This window comes from Erpetoichthys calabaricus, chromosome 13 (assembly GCF_900747795.2).
Source record: "Erpetoichthys calabaricus chromosome 13, fErpCal1.3, whole genome shotgun sequence".
NCBI classification, from domain to species: Eukaryota; Metazoa; Chordata; class Cladistia; order Polypteriformes; family Polypteridae; genus Erpetoichthys; species Erpetoichthys calabaricus.
In genome coordinates, this window is record NC_041406.2 from 78567337 (window position 1) to 78589939 (window position 22603).

The 22603-nt window shown below is 35.0% G+C and overlaps 1 protein-coding gene across 3 annotated transcripts in view; it reads left to right on the plus strand.

Annotated features, from left to right (window-relative positions):
- phf14 (PHD finger protein 14) overlaps nucleotides 1–22603 on the plus strand; it is a 299338-nt gene that overhangs the window by 111184 nt on the left and 165551 nt on the right. For 2 of the 3 annotated variants that reach the window (XM_028817150.2, XM_028817151.2), the window contains exons 12-13: nucleotides 4803–4906; nucleotides 13612–13743. In XM_028817150.2, the coding sequence (XP_028672983.1) occupies nucleotides 4803–4906; nucleotides 13612–13743 (236 nt within the window). The remainder of the gene's footprint in view (nucleotides 1–4802; nucleotides 4907–13611; nucleotides 13744–22603) is intronic. The other variant, XM_028817152.2, reaches the window with a different exon arrangement.

Here is a 22603-nt window from a genome sequence, read left to right on the forward strand (position 1 = left end):
CCCCAAATATTTTTAAAGAAAGATGGTGTATAGAATGCCATGCCAGCTGTGATCACTGCAGGCTGGCAATGTTACTTATTTATTCAGGCCATTTTATGACTAATGAAATATAACACATCTTTGTATTGTCTCAATCTTTGCTGCACAGATCTTTTATTTTTTCATATGGTTTCACATCATTACCTCATATGATGTCTCAGCTTTCATAGCAATTTTGATTTGCTTAGCCTACATGACATTTTTTTTAGTTTCCTGAGAATGATTCAGATCAGGAATGTAATACTGAAAGTGAACATTTCATAGAGTGATTAAAATATCGAAACTTTCACATAGTAAAAGTAGCAGATTTGAATAGCAATATGTAATTCATTCATTATTTTCTTATCTGAATTTATGAGAGGCCAATTACAAAATCACTGGGCATAAGGCAGATACAATATTAATTCCAAAACTGCTTAAAAGAGACAGCAAGACATACAACATAACACAGAGTTGCATTTACAATCTTGTGTTCATGAAAGGTGGCAATAATAATGACCCTGTGATTTAGGCATATATTTACTAAAGACCTGTTGCAATGCTCATTTTATGGTGCTATTTACACATCTGAGCCACTAAAAGTAAGTAAGTAAAAAATTCTTCTGATGACATCTGAGCATGAGACACCCAGGAAATGGTTGATTTAGGCTCAATATCTAGCTCAGCTGATCTCTGTGGAACTGAGTAGCCTTATTTATGAACTGAAACCTATTTTTGTATGTTTTTCTTTTCAAGTGTTTTTAGTGTTGTCTGACTAATTTTTAGATCATGTATGTCCAATGGAATTACTATTTGGCTACATGGTTCAGTGATTCTTTTACTTTCATTTTGAAGTGTATTAATTGGTGTGATGTGAGAGAGCTGCTCTTAGTGTTCAATCTCCCTCTTTATAACCATCCTAAGCATGCACAACCACTTATAAGAAAATTTGATTAAATTAAGCTTAATACAGAGATCTATGCTAGCACTTTTCAAAAAAGGTATGATTAGGCAAGATTTGTGGATTTATTGTGTATTTATTATGATTTTTTAATTTCTTGCTTAAAATATTTATTATTCATTTATTTTTACTCCTTGGATGATTGATTTTGGTTAAACTGCAAGTTATGGCTTTATTTTAAAGGTTCTGCAGTTTTGTTCTTTATTTAAATTGAAAAAAATATGCATATGTAAACTGTAAATGGTAAACTGTTTTAACTGGACCACACAGAACCTGTCAAATATTTACTGTATATGTAATTATTTTTGTGCATCTTTTATATGTACAATATACTGTACATAAACACATTTAACAGTTGTATTATATTATGAAGAGCTAAATGTAACAAAATAACCCAATTTTCTTGCTATTGTTTGTAGAGAATTTTTAGCTGTCACTTGCTTATTTTCTTAGTATGTATGTGTGAAAGATGATGTTTACAAATTGTACCCTATGTATTTTACCTTTTGATAACCTAAAACTAAACCAAGACCCCCAAGTACATCTTCTGGTAAAGCCTTAAGAATTCTGTAGTAGGATTCATTTGCACAGCTTGCATGACATTTTTTTTTCCAGTTGGCTGAACAGATGTAGGCCCATAGGGCCGTAGAGAAATGACTTTGATAGATGGTTGCTGTCTGAGGAGCTAGCATGCCACAGATTAGTGGAAACCTAAAGAGAATCTTGTCTGCTTTGTGAAGAGTTGGGCCCAATAAGATAATTTTTCTAATTAACCTATGGAGCACCAATGTAGCAGGATACTGAGGAAAATAAACTGCCTCAATATACTTTCCTCAAGGATAGTGTTTTTCTTTCCACCTAAACCAACTTGTCCTTGTCTGTCACTTTCAAAACTCTATACAAGTAGGGTGGAAATGTGTTTTTTAACTTTTCTCATGCAATTTGTAGCATGTACTGTATATTTTCTATAAAAACATACAGTGATATACAGTATCTTGTCATTTTGTTTTTCTGCACTAAACCTGGTGATTAATATGTGCTTCCTTATATTTTAAGCGGTTTTAAAATCATCTTTAGAACCAATATGTGTTCAACAAATATTTATTGATTGAGTTTATCATTCAACCTAGTTCAACTCATTAACAGAGCTAAGTTTTACTGATACCAAATAAATAAGTTTAATGTTTACTGACATAGCAATTAAGTGGTATCACCCTTCACCTTTTATTTGCTTTACTTTTATTGCTCCTCTTTCCTCCATCTATAAGTTATCTTCCTATAATACAGTATGATGCCCAGAGTCAAATAATCTGGACTATTGTACAGTATATAATTGTATATAATTTTGGTGAGATAATTTTGTGGATTGTACTGTATATGCAGGAAATACTGAATATAAAGACATTATACAGTAGAGTCTCGCTTATCCGACCTTCGCTTATCCAACATTCCGTATTATCCAACGTCCCACTGCAAAAAAACCCCAAAAAAAACGTATCAATTGGCAACAAGAACTGCAAGTTGCGAGCGTGAGCGTAGTCTATTTTTTGTTGCTAAGTTCATTTTTTCAGTTCATTTTTTCTGTTGTTTTGTTGTAAAACATGATTATTAGGTTCGTAATGTGTAAAATGATAACATAGTTTGACGTTTAATAGGCTTTTTCTTAACACCTCCCATTATCCAACATTTTCGCTTATTCGATGTTCTGCCAGCCCGTTTATGTCGGATAAGCGAGACTCTACTATATTTACATTCATGGAATCAACAGATGTTAAAACATCTCCTTCCTCAGCCACTGAGCTAAGTCTAATTAAGGTGGCATTTTACGGTGTTTTTATACCTTGTTCATTTGGGTCTAGTTTTTCGAAATCTGACACCTTCTCCCTGAAAGTTCAGTTAGTTTTTGTGGATGTGAACACGCCAATTGCACTCTGATGTGGACCAAAACAACTGTACCAAGACTCTTGGTGCCTTACCAAGCGAATCCTAGAGCAGTTCAAATGAGATCTGATTGTGATATGGCACAGAACTGATTTCACTACATGAAATTCTGTGCATTGTGTGTGACATTTTGTGTATTGTGGTAATCATTCTGGGAGTCCGCTGTCGGTAATTGGGGAATCTCATTCATAGTATAATGAGTCAAGGGATTTTATTATTTGGAGAAATAACTAAAAGGCGAATAGAGATCGAATATATGGACACAGGTGATATGTCAGAAGTATGTAAATATTGTAAGGCTTTGAAGTTTAAGTCAGAGAATTTCAAAAATGTGTTTTACCTCAAATGCATTTATTGGTTACTTTGCAAAAAAAATATTAACTGTTGATGATGTAGATCACTTTGTCTGTGCTGAAATTCCAAACAGAGAAACCTATCCTGAATTATGGTACAAAGTCATTAAACACATGTCTCACTGACCTCATTTAAAAGATTCAGCATATTGGGACTCGAAAGATTCCAAATATTGTTTTTACATAAGTTCTGAAATAAAAGTGAAACTAATGAAATAACAACAATTCAATGAAAAAAAAAACTTTATAAAAGTGTTTATCCGGAAAAACAAAAACGAGGGTTGGCAAGCGAAGCGAGCAGGGGGTACAGTTAAATGTAAACTACTTTATAAGTCTACTGTCATAGATGCATGAAGCACATCAGTGTATGCCATCAGCATAGCTTGTCTTTTGTTGTACACTTGGCTATTTAAAATGTGTCCTTCAGATTATAAACATCATTTTCAAATAGCCTTTCAGTTAAAATCCAGTGTGGTGCACAAATATCCATTATATTTTTTCCCCCAAAGTCCACGACACACCCATGGGATATTTACTAAAGTTTAAAGTGTGAAACACAAACAAGCTAACTGGAAATTGGAACAAAGCAAAAAACTTGTGTGAAAATGCCTTTAGACTCAACTGTATGTCTCAAGGGGCAGCCTCACAGTTCAAGAACTGCGATCAAATCCTAACCTGACAAATGTTTTTGTGGAGTTTGCAAACTTTCCTAAACAGTATTTTATATGTTATGTTATCAGAAAAGCATTAATTGGCTTTTCATCAGTCATGAAAAAAAGATAAGAGGCGATCACAGTGTTTTTCTTAACTTATTACCACTGACAACCTTACTCAGACCACCACTGAAAATAAAATATATGACATCGCACAACCATACTTAACTTTAACTGCAAGCCTTTCATTTATTTACTTAGGGAAGAACTGTGTTAAGTGATAGCATGTGTACACTCAATCCTTATAATGGTTCTATTTTAGACATACCTCCTGTTAGTTCAGATACTCAGCTCACTAAAACATGAAAATATCATCATCTTGCTTTTTGCAGCTATTAACAAGAAAACAGATTGCAAGAGCTACTTTTTATTCTGTACAACAGATGCAAGGTTAAGCTTATGTTCATGAGAAACACATAAAAATCTATAAAAATACATTTCTTAATAGGCTGGAGAAACCACACCTAACACTTTCCACACTCCTATCTCACTTATTTGCCAAATCTGTGTAATAGACTAGAAAATAATAAAGGGGGTATACATAGCAACTGGTTTGAAAGCAGGTGCACACTTTTTTGTATTTCTGCTGTCAGCGGTTTGTCAATAAACCTCCATTTTTCATCTGTGTTTCTTCAGCTGTACAATTATTGCTGAACTTAAACTTGATGACAATTAGATGTTTAAATTTAAGATTCTCATTTCATTTTTTTATTTTTATTTTTTAATTGATATTTCTCTTATTGAAATTATATGCAGAAATAAGTACCCAATACAGCATATTACATAATTAACTCCACATTTTCTTTAAAATGTTAGAAGCTGAATTACCCAGCAATTTTGAAAACTCCTAAAGAAAGAAAGCCAAGTAAGAAGGAGGGAGGAACTCAAAAGTCATCATCACTCCCAGCAGTACTTTACAGGTAAGTGAAATATATATATGTCAATATTTAAATAATAAATAGGTGCTCAGATAGTTTTTCCCCATATTGTTTAAAATCTCTCAATAAGTATTTTTTTCCTTTTCATACTGTATTAGCTAATATATTAAATTGTATGTCTGTACTACTTCAGCCAGGATCACATGTACTGTATACGATGGTTGGTTGGTTTTAAAACTTTATTTGTTTACATGAATAAAAGTGATGTCCCCTAAATCCTGCAAGCTCTGCTTGTTAGTGAGCCATAGTAATGGAAGAAATAAAATGGCATTAAGCTCATAGCTTTTACTTTTCCAAAGCAACAAAATCTCTTTCAACCAAACATTTCTCTGTTGTATGTGAAATTGTTATTCAAACCAGTTTTTCTCATTTTATTTCCACCTTTTCATCATATTGTTAAAAAACCTGTCAAGAGCAATATTTTGTATCTGTAAATATGCGGCCAGTGGAACCTTATTCATCTCTGCTAAGGGAGCATTTCAAGTACAATTGGGCAAAAGCCCAGTATATTTTGTTGAGTGGAAGAGAAATAATTGTACTGTAGAGTTCTGTTCTCTTTGTGTTGTGTTTGTGATTTTTTTGTGATCAAATTTGTATGAATAGAATAAAAAAACAGATTGGCTGTAATCAGGTAATCAGCTTCAGGTAATCCACCTAAAGCTAAGCATGCTTGGGCTTGGCCGTTATTTAGAAGGGAGACCAACCAGGAAAGCTTGAGTTGCTGCTGGAAGAGGTGCTTATGAGGCCATCAGGGGGTGCTTAGTCTGTGGTCTGTGTGTGGATCAAATGCCCCAGTGCAGTGATAGGGACCCTTTATTAAAAAATGATGCATCCTTCAGATGAGATGTAAAACCGGGGTCCTGACTATCTGAGCTCTAATAAAGATCCCTGGGTATCTTTCGGAAAGAGTAAGGTTTCTCCTGATGTCCTGTATAATATGTCTATTATGGCCATGTCCATTTGGGCTCCCAAATTGGCTATCTCTATGTCTTTCACCCCTTCACTACCTAAAATGGAATGTGGGGTGAGCAGACTGTTGCAAAATTGCCAATAGTGGCATCATCCAGAAGGATGCTGCACATTGGTGGTGGTTGACATGGCTCCCCATTGTCAATGTGTGGTGTGCTTAGACACGTTGAAAAAGCAATATATAAATGAAACTAATGATATTGTTACAACTCCAATTCCCAAAAAGTTAGAACACTGTGTAAAATGTAAAAAAATCTCATAAACCCATATTTTGTTCACGATATAACATAGAAAACATATCAAATGTTTCAAATGAGAAAATGAACCATTTTAAGAAAAGAATAAAGTAAGTTTGAATTTAATGGCAGCAACACAAAACAAAAAAAGTTGAGAGAGGGCAATGTTTACCACTGTGTAGCATCCCCTCTTCTTTTAACAACAGTCTGTAAACATCTAGGAACTGAGGAGACCAGTTGCTGGACTTTTAAGAAGAGGAATTTTGTCCCAATCTTGTCTGATATAGGATGCTAACTTCTCAAAAGTCCCGGGTCTTCTTTGTCGTATTTTTCGTTTCATGTTGTGCCAAATGTTTTTAATTAATAAAAGCTCTGGACTGCTGGCATGCCAATTCAGCACCTGGTCTCTTCTACTACGAGTCCATGCTGTTGAAATAGATGCAGTATAAGGTTTAGCATTGTCTTGCTAAAATATGCAAGGCCTCCCTGAAAAAGACGTCATCTGGATTAGAACATATGCTGCTCTAAAACCTGTACATACAGTACCTTTCAGCATTGATGGTGCCTTTCCAGATGTGCAAGATGCCAGTTCCATAGGCACTAATGCACCCCCATACCATTAGAGATGCAGGCTTTTGAACTGAGTGCTGATAGCAAGCTGGACAGTCCCTCTCCTTTTTAGCCTGGTGGATGTGGCGTCCATGTTTTCAAAAAATTCAAATTTCGATTTGTCTGACCACAGAATAGTTTTCCACTTTGCCTCAGTCTATTTTAAATGAGCTTTGGCCCAGAGGAGATAACAGTATTTGTGGATCATGTTCACATATGGCTTCTTCTTTGCATGATAGAGCTTTAACTTGCATTTGTGAATGGCATGGCAAACTGTGTTTACAGACAACGATTTCTGGAAGAGTTCCTGAGCCCATGCAGTTATTTCCATGACAGAGTCATGCCTGTTTTTAATGCAGTGCCGCCTGAGGGGCCGAAGACCACGAGCATCCAATATTGATGTTTAGCCTTATCCCTTACACACAAACATGTCTCCAGATTCTCTGAATCTTTTGATGATATTACATACTGTAGATGATGAGATAAAGTATTCACAATTTTACATTGAGGAACATTATTCTGAAATTGTTCCACAATTTGTAGACACAGTTTTTTACAGATTGGTGAAACCTCTGCCCATCTTTACTTCTGAGTGGCTCTGCCTTTCTAAGATCCCCTTTATACAGCCAATCATGTTACTGACCTGTTGCCAGGTAACCTAATTAGTTACAAAATGTTCCTCCAGCTGTTTCTTTTTAGTACCATTTACTTTTCCAGTGTTTTGTTGCTCCTGTCGCAAGTTTTTTGAAACATGTTGCTGTCATCAGATTCGAAATGAGCTGATATTTTTCATTAAATAGTGTAGCTGCGTTTATCCAAAATTACCAAAGTTCTGCAGCTTTTAGTTTTCTTCATAGGATGATTCAAACATTATTGTGATGTGTGTTCAAGTAATTCCATATACAATGTCTTTGTTTTAAAGGTTTTACTAATACTTCATACCTAAACAGTTCACACAAAAATAGAGGAAAATTGGTATTAAAGAAAGGAAAAGTTCTTTTTTTATGAAAAGTTCTATTTAAGGCTTATATAACTTGTTTCATTTATTTAAGTTTGGTCGTACAGTTGTACTTAAAGCACGTTAACCAAATTAGACACAGTGAGGAAACTGTATGCCATCTCCTGTCTGCAAACATATCTAATAGTCCATGCTAGCAGTAAGACTATTTCATCACTGGCTTAATTATCACTGTGTTCTACAGATATAGCTAAGAAAGTTCTATCTCATGTTAACTTACAGGGGGTAAAAGGCTATATACCATATTCTAGGTAGCTATAAGGAAATTCTATACTATTATTGAAATTAAGAAAACACTTTATGAATCTAACATCAAACATTAACTTTCTAAGATTGGCTCTTACAAATAGTAAAATGTCTCACTTTTAACATTTGATATGTTTTTTATGTTCTGTTGTGAATAAAATATGAGTTTATGAGATTTGCAAATCATTGCATTATGTTTTTATTTACGTTTTACTCAGCGTTCCAACTTTTTTGGATTTGCGGTGTGATGGTGTGGGTCCTACTCCATGCTCTCTCTTCCAGTTTTGGGAGCCTCTTGAACCTGATACTGTCGATAATGTAACCAGATTAGCGTGGCAAATGGGAACAAAACACTCTAGGCTTTGGGCTGGTGGATAAGTGTTAAGTGCTTTTATTAAAACAATCCAAAAACAAGTGTCCAAATAAATAGTGCATTGTTTCAGAACAGTCCATAAATAATCCATAAAAACGTGAAAAAAATGGAGGTTAAAATAATGCAATAAATCCCATTAAAACAAGGTTAAAATCCACTGCCAGGAACTGTTCTTTTCTAAAAAAAAAACCCGGTGCTCTCTCCTTTTATCTGGCGGCTCCTCTACTTATCCTTCATGGACCTCACAGCAGAGGAGTCTCCCTATCCGACAGTTACAGCCGCCATTCCTCAGGTCTGGTTGCCTTCCATCCCATGGCTACATATAGGCTTCCACACCGGACCGAGACTTGGATCTCCAACAGCTGTGCCACTCACATTGGAGCTCTCTACCCAAGCCTCCTTGACCCTTGCTGCCTCCCTGGACTTACGCAGTGAGCCGTCCACCTTCCTGGTCACTCCCACTCCTCTGTGTAGCTCAGCAGGAGCGGCCAATTCCGTCTGTCTCCCCAAGTGTCAGCCACACACTCCTTCCGGAGCTGTCCTCCCAGCTGCCTGCCTTCACTCTCACGAGCCTGCTGTTTCAGAATGGCTCAGCTGACTTCCGCACTGGCTCTTTGCCTCCTGCCTTCTTCTTCTTCTCTCCACTAACCTCTGTTCTGTGTTTTCTTTCCATCTTGTCTCTTTCTTTATTTTTTCCTAGCACTCGAGTTTCTCCCTTTTAAAATGGGAACATGGCACAGGTGTGCCGATTAGCAGCTCCCGGCATCAGTTATGGCCATGGGCAGTTCCGTACCTGTGCACTAAAGTGCAGGACCGCCTGCTTTGTGCCTGGGAACCACTCTCACCACGTTGCCATGCCCTCCTCCTTAAAGTCACGAGTACGGTGATTAATTATTTAAAATGGCAATCAGCCATGGACTTCACTTTACCACATTAGGTTTTATATTGATTGATTCAAAAATATGTGATTTTTGAAATATGTTAAAATAAAATAGGGCAACATCCCCCTCTGTCAACCTTAGAAACAGATGTGGAGTCAATGAATAAAGTGGTTTTTGTACCTCATGGAGGTGAATGTGGGCACAACAAAAAGAAAGAACAAAGCATGAGAAAATGAAACCACTTCATGGAGCAACACTAACTAGCCCTTGAAACAAACAATGGATAGCAGAGTTTGAAGAGTTGTTTACTTGGGACACTAAGAGCTGAAGGAGGGCAAGAAGATGAAGATGAAGATATCCAGACTGAAGGAGTTGCAAGTCCAGGAAGTTTCCAGCGGGAGGCAAATAGTGACTCTGTAATGGTAGCAGTTATAAGATGTCTGCATTGGGTAAGAGAAAAGAAGAAGAGTCCAGAAGGAGGAGGAGGTACCCCCACCCCACCTGGATAAATCTGTATCAAATGTTTGATTGTCTTTTATAATTCCAGAGAAATAAAGAAATAGACTTAATAGTGGTCCAGTACGTAGGAGGGGGAGGAAAAAGAAACATAGGGCTAACAAAATTTATTCATTTTAATTATTGCCAGGCTGGTCTGAAATGCCAGTTAGAGGGAGGGTCAAGTGGAAAGTTAGCAGCTGAAAGTTTCTGGACCAATGCATAATGTCCAATGTCGGGTTTCTGAAAGACTTTGTTTGGGGAACAAGAAAGGGGAATGAAGAAAAATGACAAGAAGGATTCAATGGGGCAAGAGCCAATTTAGACCAGTTAATGTTATAGCCAGACAGGACTTCAAAGGAGTTAAACAGGTTGAAGATGTAGGGAAGGTCAGCAGCAGCATTGCTGAGAAAATCCAAGTTAACTTTAGGAAGGTTATCTGTTGAGGAATATTTTTAACTAATATGGAATGTTTAGTTAGAAGCAAAGAGGAGTAGTAGGTGTAGGGGGCCTGAGCTTTGTTAATAATGATCGGACCAAACCTTATTGTATCCAGGACCTAGCATACTTTTAAATGTCATTGTTGCCTCTATGGAAAATAAAGTATCAGTCAGGGGAAGGGTAGTCTCACTAGGGCAAACGTGATTCTCAAACGAGAATGCATGTTTGGGGACAATTTGTTAAAAAGTCTGTAGTGAATAGTGGCAAAATCTGCTGCTGTAAAGGTTACACCCACAGGGCTTCTTCCTAAAACACCTGTCCCCAATTCCTCCAGTTGTGAACTTTAAACTGCTATGGATTTAAGGGGAGAGAAAAACAAAACCAACAGATAACTTGATGCTTAAGAGAAAATAAAGAGCTAAAATTGCTATTATCCATTCTAGAGTCTCAGTAGCACAAGGTAACTGAAGCTTAGTAATTCATTTGTACACTGTAATAAGTGAGGTAACAAAAGAGACGTACAGACACGTACAGAGAAGTGCTTCTGTCTGCTATGATATCCTTCTGTCATTTTGACTATTGAAACACTATGTGGTGCAGCAATGGCAAACAGAGTTAAAGTAAGTATTTTCATCTATGTATTTACTATGTGTTAATGTGCTGCTGCTGTATTCTGGCATTGCATATTTGCATTTCCAATTTAGGCAATATAGTTAACTTCTTTAAATTATTAGATGTGCAGTCAGAAGTTATGCATCCAATTTTTTGTAAAATTCATTCATGGTTGTCTCCAAACATACATATTATGCATATAGTTATAGTGAGACTAGGAGGAGGGCACCTGTAAAATGAATAATATACATTAAGTGGTGTAAATTGGATATCCACTGCTGCAACAATTCCAAAAATCCAGTTGTAAATCAAAAATAAATGTGGTGGATCCTAAAGTACTCTCTTCACCTGTGCCCTAACTCAACCCCTCAGAGTCCCTACATCTCCTGAATGACACCAACAGTCAGCTCCTAGGGAACCTAGGAGATGACCCAAGGTAGGGTCAAAGAGAAAGCAAAAAAAACAAAACAATGCATCACACATCAAAAAACATGCAAAGGGAGCCCGAAATACAGAAGCAATTCATATAATGGAAAAGACACATCACTAATAAAATTAATAACAATGATAGTGGTGAGAATTTCAAAGTCACCAGTACATTAGAAGACATTTGGCTTTTAAATAACCACATGCAGACATAAGTAAACATCAGCATTGATTTCGGAGTCCATCTGTGAAGAGTCTGGAGAAGAGCCTGCATCATCCACAGACAGGTGGTCACAATAGCTGGACTGTTAGAAATAATTATGGTGACAGCCCATTGAGGAGTTCTAAGCTGAAGATGGAGACCATTATGATAGCAAGGCGAACAATCATTCAGAAAATTTCAAAGCTTTGTTTGCCTTACCTGAAGTGGCATAAAAAACGTGATGATCCCAAAAGAGAGTTTGAGACACACAGGAAGTACTAAAAAAGGTGTAACTCTTATTTCTTTCATCCTTCTAATCACACTTTGTACCGAATCTACCATAGCAAGAAAAGCAGTGAATGAAAAGCAACATGTGAAGCATAATTCCTTTACTTATTCTTACATTGTTGTGTTGCACATTAGTTTTATGTGTACTCTTAACTTTCTAGACAAAGTTTAAAGTCTGTTTACAAGTTTCTTTATTTTTTTAAAGGAACTGTCCAAAAATAAAAATTTTTTGAACTGTTTTGTTATAACACTGGACATCTTTACTTTGAATAAGTCTTTTTGCATCCATAGTTAAAATATTTTGTGATTAACTACTGATAATTAACCTGTGGTTGAACTCAGCCAGGCTCTGTTGGAAATGGTGAAATCGTCAATGCAGCCTAGCACAACTTTCCTGAAACATGGAAGATCAATTTTTAACAGGCTTTTGAACCAGCATGGCATCGGTTATTATTTTTGATACAACATTCTCCAGAATTGATATAGTAAGTTAGTTTGACATGTTGCTGTGATACACAGCAGTGTGACTACATTATTATAATGTCCTGTCATAGTGTCTCAGTTATTAATATGCATTATTTGCTTTCTAAATACGGGACATAGACAAATTTCCATGATATAGCATTTCAGAGTTAAAATGCTATATATCAAGTGTGTAGCAGTGGTAAAACATTTGAACAGATAGTTACTGTGTGCTTAAATGGCCAAGCCTGTGTTAAACTCATTGATGCCCTCACTTTTATTTAGATTGTCAATGTCCACAATTTATTCAACAATTTTTTTTTTAAAACTAAAAATTAAGCCTTCCTTACATAATCAAGGCCTATATCCTAAGGTCTCTGTGGTGAAATATAATTACTGTATATGACACATGAAGTAGCAATGTGAGCGTTTCATGTAAATATTACATCTGGATATAAGATCATCTACACTTTATTACTCTGATGTCTGCAATTTGTTTAAATTATAAATGACATTTGGAGCAATGAGAAGTATGCAATCCTAGAAGTGTCATCAGGAGTTCAGATGGATGGCTGTAAAACTGTTTTGAATGTGGAAGAGTGGCATTCATATTAAATTATTTTAATAAATCTGTATGCCATGTTATATTAGTATTATTGTTAGGGTATGCAATTATTTTCTATAATCATTTGTAATGCTAAAATAAAAACTGGATAATGAACCATATGTACTTCTTTCTTGTCAGGAAACATAGTGAAATATATAACTGCATGCACATCTTTTTATTGTATTTAACACTTGACAAAAGTTTTCTTTTGAAGTCACAAAATTGTAGCTTTATTTATATAGCACTTAACATTTGTAGGTGACATTCTAAAAAACAAAGTCTGTCTGTGGTTATTTCATAAATACTAAGTAAAATAAAATTCATTCTTAAAACTGAAACACTTCTTTTTCCTTTTTGTATTTTACAAGTATACAATATGTTAACCAGTGTACAACAATGTCTCATAATAGTTAGCAAGGTTTGGCACCCAGTAACCATGAAGCTCACTTTAAAAACAAATTTTTAGGTAAAAAGAACTGTTCTACTGTTTCTGCCTTGTTAGTTTTAGTCTGTGCTATCTAAAATTTTGTTTGATTTGAAGTTTATTTCTAGATGGGTTAGTATTTGAGAAGAGTGTGCTCCCATCCTCAAATACAGAAGACTGTAATTTCCATTCTTCACTGTTTTGCTAGTCTCTGTATAAAATTGCTTAAATATTACTGGAAATGTTTAATTTTAATGAACTTTTCACAAAAGTCAAGATGATACTGTAAAAGTATATTTGTAGACATTTTTCATTCATTTGAACTTAAAAAAAATGCTAATGCAAGCCTGGAAGCTTTGTAACAAATAGGCTCAGTTTAATAATATCTTCCCTGCCAGCTGTGGAATTTGCAAGAAGAACCAGGATCAGCATCTTCTACTGCTATGTGATACCTGCAAGCTGCATTATCATCTTGGCTGCCTTGATCCACCTCTTACAAGAATGCCAAAGAAGACAAAAAATAGTTACTGGTAAGCCTAAGGTTCACTTCACTAATCTGTGTGTATTAGTGTTTATTTATATATATATATATATATATATGTATGTATATAAAGTTTTTGCAGATGTGATATTAAGATTCCTGCTGATGTGTTCTTTTAATATTTGTGTACATCATCTTATGTTTAACATTTTGCTCACAGTAATCTAAATATATAGCCCACTGTAGGAGCACAGAAAAAGGCAAATGTAAGAGTTGTGTTTTAAATTAAAGTTACGTTATGGTTTAAAGAAAAAACTGACATGTTGCAGAATCATTGGTAGGCTCTGCAATCCAAGTTGGTCTATAGTTTATACAGGTTTTTTAGTTGTGATGACTAAACTAATGATGTAATACAGCTATGTTATTCATTGCTTTTGATTATTCTTAGGTACGGTATTTGTTTTATTATTTTTCTTGGTTAAACAACTAAGTTCTATAATTGGTCTTGAAATCTCTCATTCCCATAAAATCATAAAAATGTAACTTAACGAAAGATGTGCTGTTGTATTTATTTTGACTTTGAGACTTTTGACTTTGAGTTTATTTATTGTCATTATACTTTCGTACAACGAAAATCTGATGACAACTTTCCATGTGCAGCAAAGAAAAAAGGTAACAATAAAACACCACTATAAGACAATTATTCAAATAATGAAGAAACGTAATGAAGAAGAAAGCAGCATATATTCAATTGCCATATACAAAATGACATTATGTACAGCTTAACAAAATATATATTATACAGTATTTAAAGTGTCAATATGCATTGCCTAAGAATAAGTTCCTTGTATGTGTTATAAATGTGAAGGTAATATGTGTCTATATGTGTGTCTACAGTTTATTGTATATTTTATGTTTATATTACAGTTCCTGTGAACTGGAGGAGTATTGGGTTTGGAGAGGTGTGATGGAAATCATTGTTCTTGGGAAAAAGCTATTTCGCAGTCTGTTAGTGCGTGATCTGATTGCCCTAAACCTCTTTCCAGATGGTAGTGGGGCAAACAGATGGTGGCCTGGATGTTTTGTGTCTCTGATAATGCTGCTAGCCTTGGTCTGAAGTCGGATAGCATAGATGGTGTCCATGTTTAGAAGGTCTACCCTGATGTTTCACTGTGCAGCCTTCAACACACGGTGTAGCTCCTTCCATTCTGTAACTGTGCAGCTGGCATACCACACAATCAGGCTGTAGGAGAGGATAGTTTGTATTGCACTAAAGTAGAAGTTGATTAAAAGTTGCTTAGGCAGATAAGCCTGTCTCAGTTTCCTGAGAAAGTATAGTTGTTGTTGAGGTATACTCACCAGATAAGAGATGTTAAACCTAGTGAGATCCTTTGTTATATAGACTCCTAGGAACTTAAGATTCTTCACATTCCATTGCATTTTCATGGATATGAAGGGGGAGATTTGATCCTGTATGTAAAAAATTAATTTATAAGTTTGTTTTTTGGTAAGTATTAACAGCTACTTGCTACAGTATTGTACCATTGCATTATCTGTATGCTCTTCTTTAGCAGTTCCTTCCCTCCTCTTAAAAGACTGATCTGCTTCTTATTATAGTTATTATATCTTTTTTAAAGTTTCATTAATGAACTTTTATTTTCATGTTTGAAATAAATATCCATCCATCCATTATCCAACCCGCTATATCCTAACTACAGGGTCACGGGTGAAATAAATATAAAGTGAGTTTTTCCTGGCTTCATAACATGCCTCTGCATGTTTTTTACAACTGACAGAAATTAAAGTACAGTGCTTTTTAGATATTTTAAAACCTTTTTAAAAGTTTCAAATGTTAGACAAATGAAAAATAATGCTTTCTCATTTTCTTTGACCCTGTATATTTAATTGCAAAATTGTATGCTTAAGATCACAAACATTGTTTATCAACAAATAATTTCTCTTAAATATGAATCGAAGTATGCTACTTGTGTAAGAATTCAGACTTGTATGCCCTTTGTAGTTTCTATTTTTCACATCTGAAAAAATTTTCTCTAATGAACACTTCTATTTAACATCTCTAGTCTATTTATAAATCATTTGTCACACTGTGAATCTGAAGGAAACATGTAAAAATGAAGATTAAGAAACATTATAAGGCATTCTGAGATTATCAGAATAAGGCCTTAGCCCCTCATTTAATGTGTAGCTTATCTTTGGTTGTGCCTGTCTTTATCTTTTACTTTTCTGTAATTATAGGTCTGCATTCGCATGATCGAATAGTTCATTGAAATAAAAGAGGGTGCTGTGCCTCGAGAATTGTGCTTCCTTCGTCTTTCTGAAAGCCATTTTTGTATAGTATTTTAGATAATTTTGTCTTTATGTTTGCCTTGATTTTTTTTCTGCCTTTTTTTGACCTTGCTTTTGTACTATAGCCCTTAATATGCAGTATTTTCAAGTTGAGAAACCAATGCTGTTCTTCTTCCTGAGTTATTCATTCTTATTAGGCTCAGCCTGTTCAATGTGACATTACGTCATTTTCCTCTTCATCCTCCAGACTTCTTCGCCACACAGTTAGGGGATGTTTCCCTGAGCTGTGTTAGTGTTAGCTCAGAAGAATGGAAGCTGCATTACACTGCCTACATACACCCTACGAAACCCTCCTGGTTCAGGCACCTCTATGTTGAGTTTACAAATCATTCCAATGTTTTTCATGAATTTCTATGGCCTTTCTAGTTTTCTTCCACATGTCAAAGGCAGGCACGTTAATATGGCTGCTGCAGTACTTTTTCCCGGTGAGGGTGAGTATATTTATGTGTGCAGACATGAAATGACACAATGTCCAGGTTTATAACTTTGCCCTGGCAAAATAATATGGGAAAGTAATTTGGAAAAACAAAGAAAAAGCTAGTTTGCAGCAAGTCAAATTAGACTAGATAACTAAATTCACATATTGGCAAAGATTATTTAGGCCATAGAAATATTAATGAAATGTAAGGAATTTCAGTTTTGCCTACAGTTCAGAGTTGGCAACCATGACATTGCTCATAGACTGTAGTCTAGAAATTAGATGAAAAACAGTTTTAATTATATTTTACGGACAAGCTGAAAAATGTGTTACATAAACCTATAAAGCATAGTATAATCTGAGAAAAATAGATCATGTGCTGTTAGTTGTAAACGCTAGTAACGTTATACCCAAATTTAAAAAAATATATATATATTGAGAATTAACACATTTTAAATAAAAAAAAATTTTGCCTTTTAAGGATTTAACTTGAAAATAAGTAGCATGTTGATTAATAGAAAGACTTTATATATTGTAAATATGACTTGCTAGATTTTGACATACCAGACATGTTTGTTTTAAGTCAAGTTTTCACAGTGTTGCCAGCTATACTGAACACTTCTTTGAAATATTATTTATGAGAGTTTATTCATTTTAAGTTTATAATCTATCTTCACTGGGATTTTTATTGTAAATAATTGCAGGTATGTTATTATGTTCTTTGTAGCATTCATGCAGGGCTTTGCAGACCTCTTCACTTGATTTACAGTTTGGCTAAATGGCATTTGTCAATCCCAAAAGCTGGACTCTGGCTATGTGGGATCACAAAACACAAAATGAGCATTCACTTTCAATAAAAATTAACCAAAAAATTACTCTATCATTTAACAGTAAATCTAGGATGCACTTGTGAATTTCCCCTTGGGATTAATAAAGTATCTATCTATCTATCTATCTATCTATCTATCTATCTATCTATCTATCTATCTATCTATCTATCTATCTATCTATCTATCTATCTATCTATCTATCTATCTATCTATCTATCTATCTATCTGCAAATAGTTGTGGGAAAGTGGAAAGTCTCCTCTTCACAGTAGAAACTGATACTTGCTTTCTTCGACCACTATTAAGCTGTGCTTGAAGCTGTTGTTGATGGTATTGTTTTGTGAGGAGCCTATCACACAAGCTGGTGACCCTCAGAAACTTATCTTCTGATTGGGTTATTACTTTTATTCTACCAGATCTCTTCCTGTAACGGTTTCTTACAGTTTCCAATTGCCTTTGAATTGTGTAGGACACCATACTCACTGTCACCTTGAATTGTTTTGCAGTTTCTCTAAATGATAGGACTCCACTTCTAATGGTAATAATGTTCTGTTTCATTTCGTTTGTTAATTGCTGATTTCTTGCCATTATCACTGGAATATTGTCTAAGTAGTACTTCAGAGGGTGTAGTGACAGTCTGTTTCAACTGTGCTTTAAGACAGATAGAGAGTTTTTAATTAATCAACAGAAGTTGGGATACCTGTGCAAATTATTTGCTTTTACTTGCAGGGTTAATTTACTTTAATTGCTGCAGAATATCTGTAGGTTGTAACCTATTAGTTGTTCCATGAAGAAGGCCCATTTATAATATTCCGATATTTCCTTTTTTTCAGTTTTTGCTAACCTAAACTTTAAATTTAAACCTTTGCCAGTGTACTGCTTACCCTTTCACAATTTTAGGTCATTCATTGCATATCAGCTGATGAAATTTGAAGAAAAACTGGAAAAGATGAGGTATTCTAAAACTTTTGACCAGTCGTGTACCATTCCAAGACCTTGGGTATTACCATGGAGTTGCCTCACCTTTGCACCTTTAACAGCCACCATTCTTCATGCAAGGCTTTCACCAAGATTTTGGAGTGTGTCTGGGAATTTCTGCCCACTCAGCCAAAATGAGCATTTTTGAGGTGAGGTAGTGATCTTGGACAAGATGACCTGGCTCATAATTGGTATTCCGATTCATCCCAAAGGTTTTAACTCGAGTTATGGTACACAGAACACATTAAACTATGTGTTTATGGACCTGAATTTGTGAACAGGCACAAATTCAGGCTGAAACAGAAAAGGGCCTTCACCACAAAGTTGGAAGCACACTATTGTCTAAAGTGGCTTAGTTTGCTGTACTTGTAGCATTAACAGTGCCCTTCACTGGAACCAAGGGGCCCAGCCCAGACCCTGAAAAACAGCCCCAGCCCATTAACATTCCTGCACAAAATTTTCAGTAGGCACTATGAAGTCTGGAAGGTAGTTCTTCTGGCATCGGCCAAACACAGATTAATCCATCAGACTACCATCAGATAGTGAGTGATGCAAGAGAGGACAGGATATTTTTATGCACAATGTGTTTCAGCACTTGAGTTTGCGTGGTCTGTCACTTCATGGCTGAGCTGTTGGTGCTCCTAGTTGCTTCCACTTCATAATAATAGCAGTCACAGATGACCAGAGCAGATCTAGCAAGGCAAAAATTCACATGCTGATTTGTGGCAAAGGTGACTTTATATGACAGTTCCATGTTTAATGTCAGTGAGCTCTTCAGTATTATTCATTGTTCTGATATTGTTTGTCAATGAAGACTGCATGGTGGGTGTTTGCTTTTATGCATCTGTTAATAATGGATGTGGTAGAAATAGCTGGCCTCAATAATTTGGATGAGTGTCCACATACTTTTGGGTATATAGTGTACAGTATGTGATGCCACAGCCTTCTCTCAGTGGGCCATGCCTGATAATTCCTCCTGAGGGAGACACTGAAGGCCATCTTCTCTACATGTCAAAACCACTTCTAACGTGTTCCTTTCAATCTAAAGCAGGTGCTGTTCTATGCTGAGATCTTCCTGTATTGTTCACTTCCTTACCCATTATGCTAAGTGAGCTCAGCATTCCTGCATAGGGACCTTAGGACAGCTGTTTGTACCCATGATGTCATTGTTTAAATATCTACTCTGAGCTCATTACAATAGGTGAGAGTAAAGATGCAGATTGATTTATAAATTGAAAACTTTCTACTAGGACTTATGTATTTCATATATTTTTACATATTCAAAGAAGAAGATGAGTGTATCTGCTCTGCATAATGAAGTTTCCTGTAAAATGCATCAGGTTTTTTTTCTTTTTGCATTTTCTTTGTTTATCTTGTAGATTCACCGCAAATGTATTTTGTGTAGTTTTTGTGTGTCAGATGCTGTAATTGACCTCCTTGGAATTAATAAAATGTCTGTTTATCTGTCTGTCTGTCTATCTGTCTATTTTTTCCTTTATATAAAATATTACTGTGCTATTTATTTTGTTTTACTATTACTCTGGGCACGCAAAACAATTCTTTTTATAATGTATTTTACTTTAAAAAGACCTACTGACATTAGTGAGGTGAGTGTTACCTATTGTTGTTTTATCATGATGAGTAATAAATCTCGATGTTTATATTAAAGTTATGATTTTTATCTTCAGTGTGCCTGCAAAGGAAAAAAGAGCTGAAAGATGATGAAAAGATGTTACTTTTAAAGAAATGCTTGTTCTCTTAAATGGAACACCTACCAGGTCTGCAGTTTTTTTCAGACTGCTGAAAACCTTCTGTGTTAAAATCAGATATTATGAAAAGGTTTTTTTTCTGCTTCTAAAAATCATCTTCAACCTTTGGCACATTAGAAGACTTTGATCTTTCAATAAAGAAGCAAGTCTTTTATTTAGAGCTGTGTCACTTAAACACAGTTCACTGTGCTGATATCACCATTTATGTATTTAGTGGAAGGGCCAGCATTTTTCTTTTATACTTAGTTAAGTTTTATAATAGAACTCTTCCTGTTTACAGAATAATTATTTAATTGTTTTGTTCTTTAATAACTTAAAATAATAGTAAATTTATCATTTCATAAAACCTTATATGCATCTTAACATATTTAGCACAGTTGACTATTTAGTCTTATGCTGTGAATTATTTCTTGATGTTTTAATTTGCTTCCACATGATCTCCATTTTCAGACTTTCATTTTATAACTGCTCCAGATGTTTTGACATACAGTATTATATTAAAACTGTGTTCTCACGTGGACCCAGAAGTTTTGATTTTAAGCCAGGAAGACTAGTGTTTGAATGGTCATTCTGTATAAAATGTATTGTGCACAATGTTACATTTTTAGGCTCCCCTTTCCTTCATTATTCCTAACAATAATTATGCTAATGTAGGAAAACCTTAACATGAATCATTTAATGCAGATTTGTTTCATGAAGCAGTTGTACACTATGTACCACCCTGTAGTCTTTGTTGCCTAAGAAAGCCATAAGCCACAACAAGGGTGATTCTGAGTATTACATGCCATTCAGTCACCTTAACTGGGGATTGACATTGCTGGCTTTAAGAATCCAAGAATCATCACTATTAATAAACCATTACTATTAACTATTAATAGTAAATGTTAATAATTATGTATGTGAGAAAAAGTTCCCTTTGCTGGATCCTCAAGGTGTCGTTTTTGATTGAGATGAATAAAAACTACAGTTTGTATATATAAAATGTTTGTAAAGATAGATAACATTACTGTTTTTTCATCTACAGTGCTTTGTTCATTTAAATAGAAAAGATATATTCCAACCCCTTTGTAACTGCCAGCCAGTGCCTACTTGTTATTTGATTTTGTCATGCTTCTCAAGTGGATATATATGATAAGTAAAGGCTCCTGAAAGTTTGACAGAAAAATTTAAACTTTTTCTGTATGCTTTATCATAAAATAATTTTACTTTAACATTTCATTTGTTTAATTTGCTTGTTGTAGTGAATTAAAGAGCATTGAGTAATCTTTTGGTTTGAATTAAGCTACCCTGACTTGACATTTTAAATGGAGCATTGTTTGCTTAAGCAATGTCATGACATAAATTAACCTGTCATAGTAGATGCCCTATAAGTATTTGTTTATTTAGATTGTAATCTTCAAAACTCAACAAACAGGTCATCTAAAACAATTCATGTTATCTTACAATTTGCATTAGCATCAGCAAAATTGGAATTGTAGTGATACATAGCTTGCTTTAGTTAATGTCTCTGGCATAATTAAGGTGCATTTTCTTGCACTCTCTGCAATTGTTTGCCAGTTTTTTTGAAGAAGGTCATGGTGCTGAAAGAAGAGCAACTTAAATCTAAATTTTCTCCATATTACAGGACTTTGCTGTTACTCGTTATTAGAAACTTTCCTTTGCTTGGCACAAGGAGTAGAACAGTAAGCTTTTTCCAGCAGTCCAGCTACCACAGTGGTTTGCAGTGTTGATTCCTAATACCTATTCTTGTGCAACCTTTACAGAGTGAGGGATGGAGTCCGGGTTAAAAGTTGGAGGATCAGATTATGATACTGATTTTAGCTTTAACTAATAATTGAACTGGCTTGTTTTTTCTAGACCATTCAGTAATTTCTAGTTTAACTTCAGTCCCACTAGCCGACACAATTGTTGGCCAAAATAGCATGAACACTAATTCAGCCAATCAATCAGTGTGATACAGTCAGATAAGTTCCTGAGACCATAAAAATGAAACCTCTAATTAGATCACCATATCGAACCCAGAATGAATAGTCAGCATTCAGTAAATTAAGTTCCCATAATTGGCAAACAAATGAAAAACAATTGAAACATTTTATAGGTGCAAAGGTTTCAGACTTACCAACAGTGTTGTTGCTATCTAGGTGTTTTTTTGTCAGCAGTAAGAATTTTTTATTTTCTGCCATTAAAGTAATTAAAGAGGAACTTTATATTTATGTGCTTAGAAGCTGTATGAAAATGTCACAACTGTGTAGCCTGTAGTAGGCTTGGCTAAATTACTTCCAGTGTTGACAACAGGCTTGGACCACACCTAAAAGAGCATGCTTACCCTGGCTTAATAATTGAGATTTTTGTAGGAAAAGGCTTATACATTTTCAGAAAAGATATGAAGGGGATATTTTTTTTTCCAAAATATGCTAATAGAACTAAGAACAGTGGTAACTTTTTAGAACACCATTGAGGTCATCTCTATGGTCATTAATTACAGACTATTTATTTTTGTTTTGTTTTGTTCTGACTTTTGTCCATAGTATTTTTGAGCTCCTTAAAAA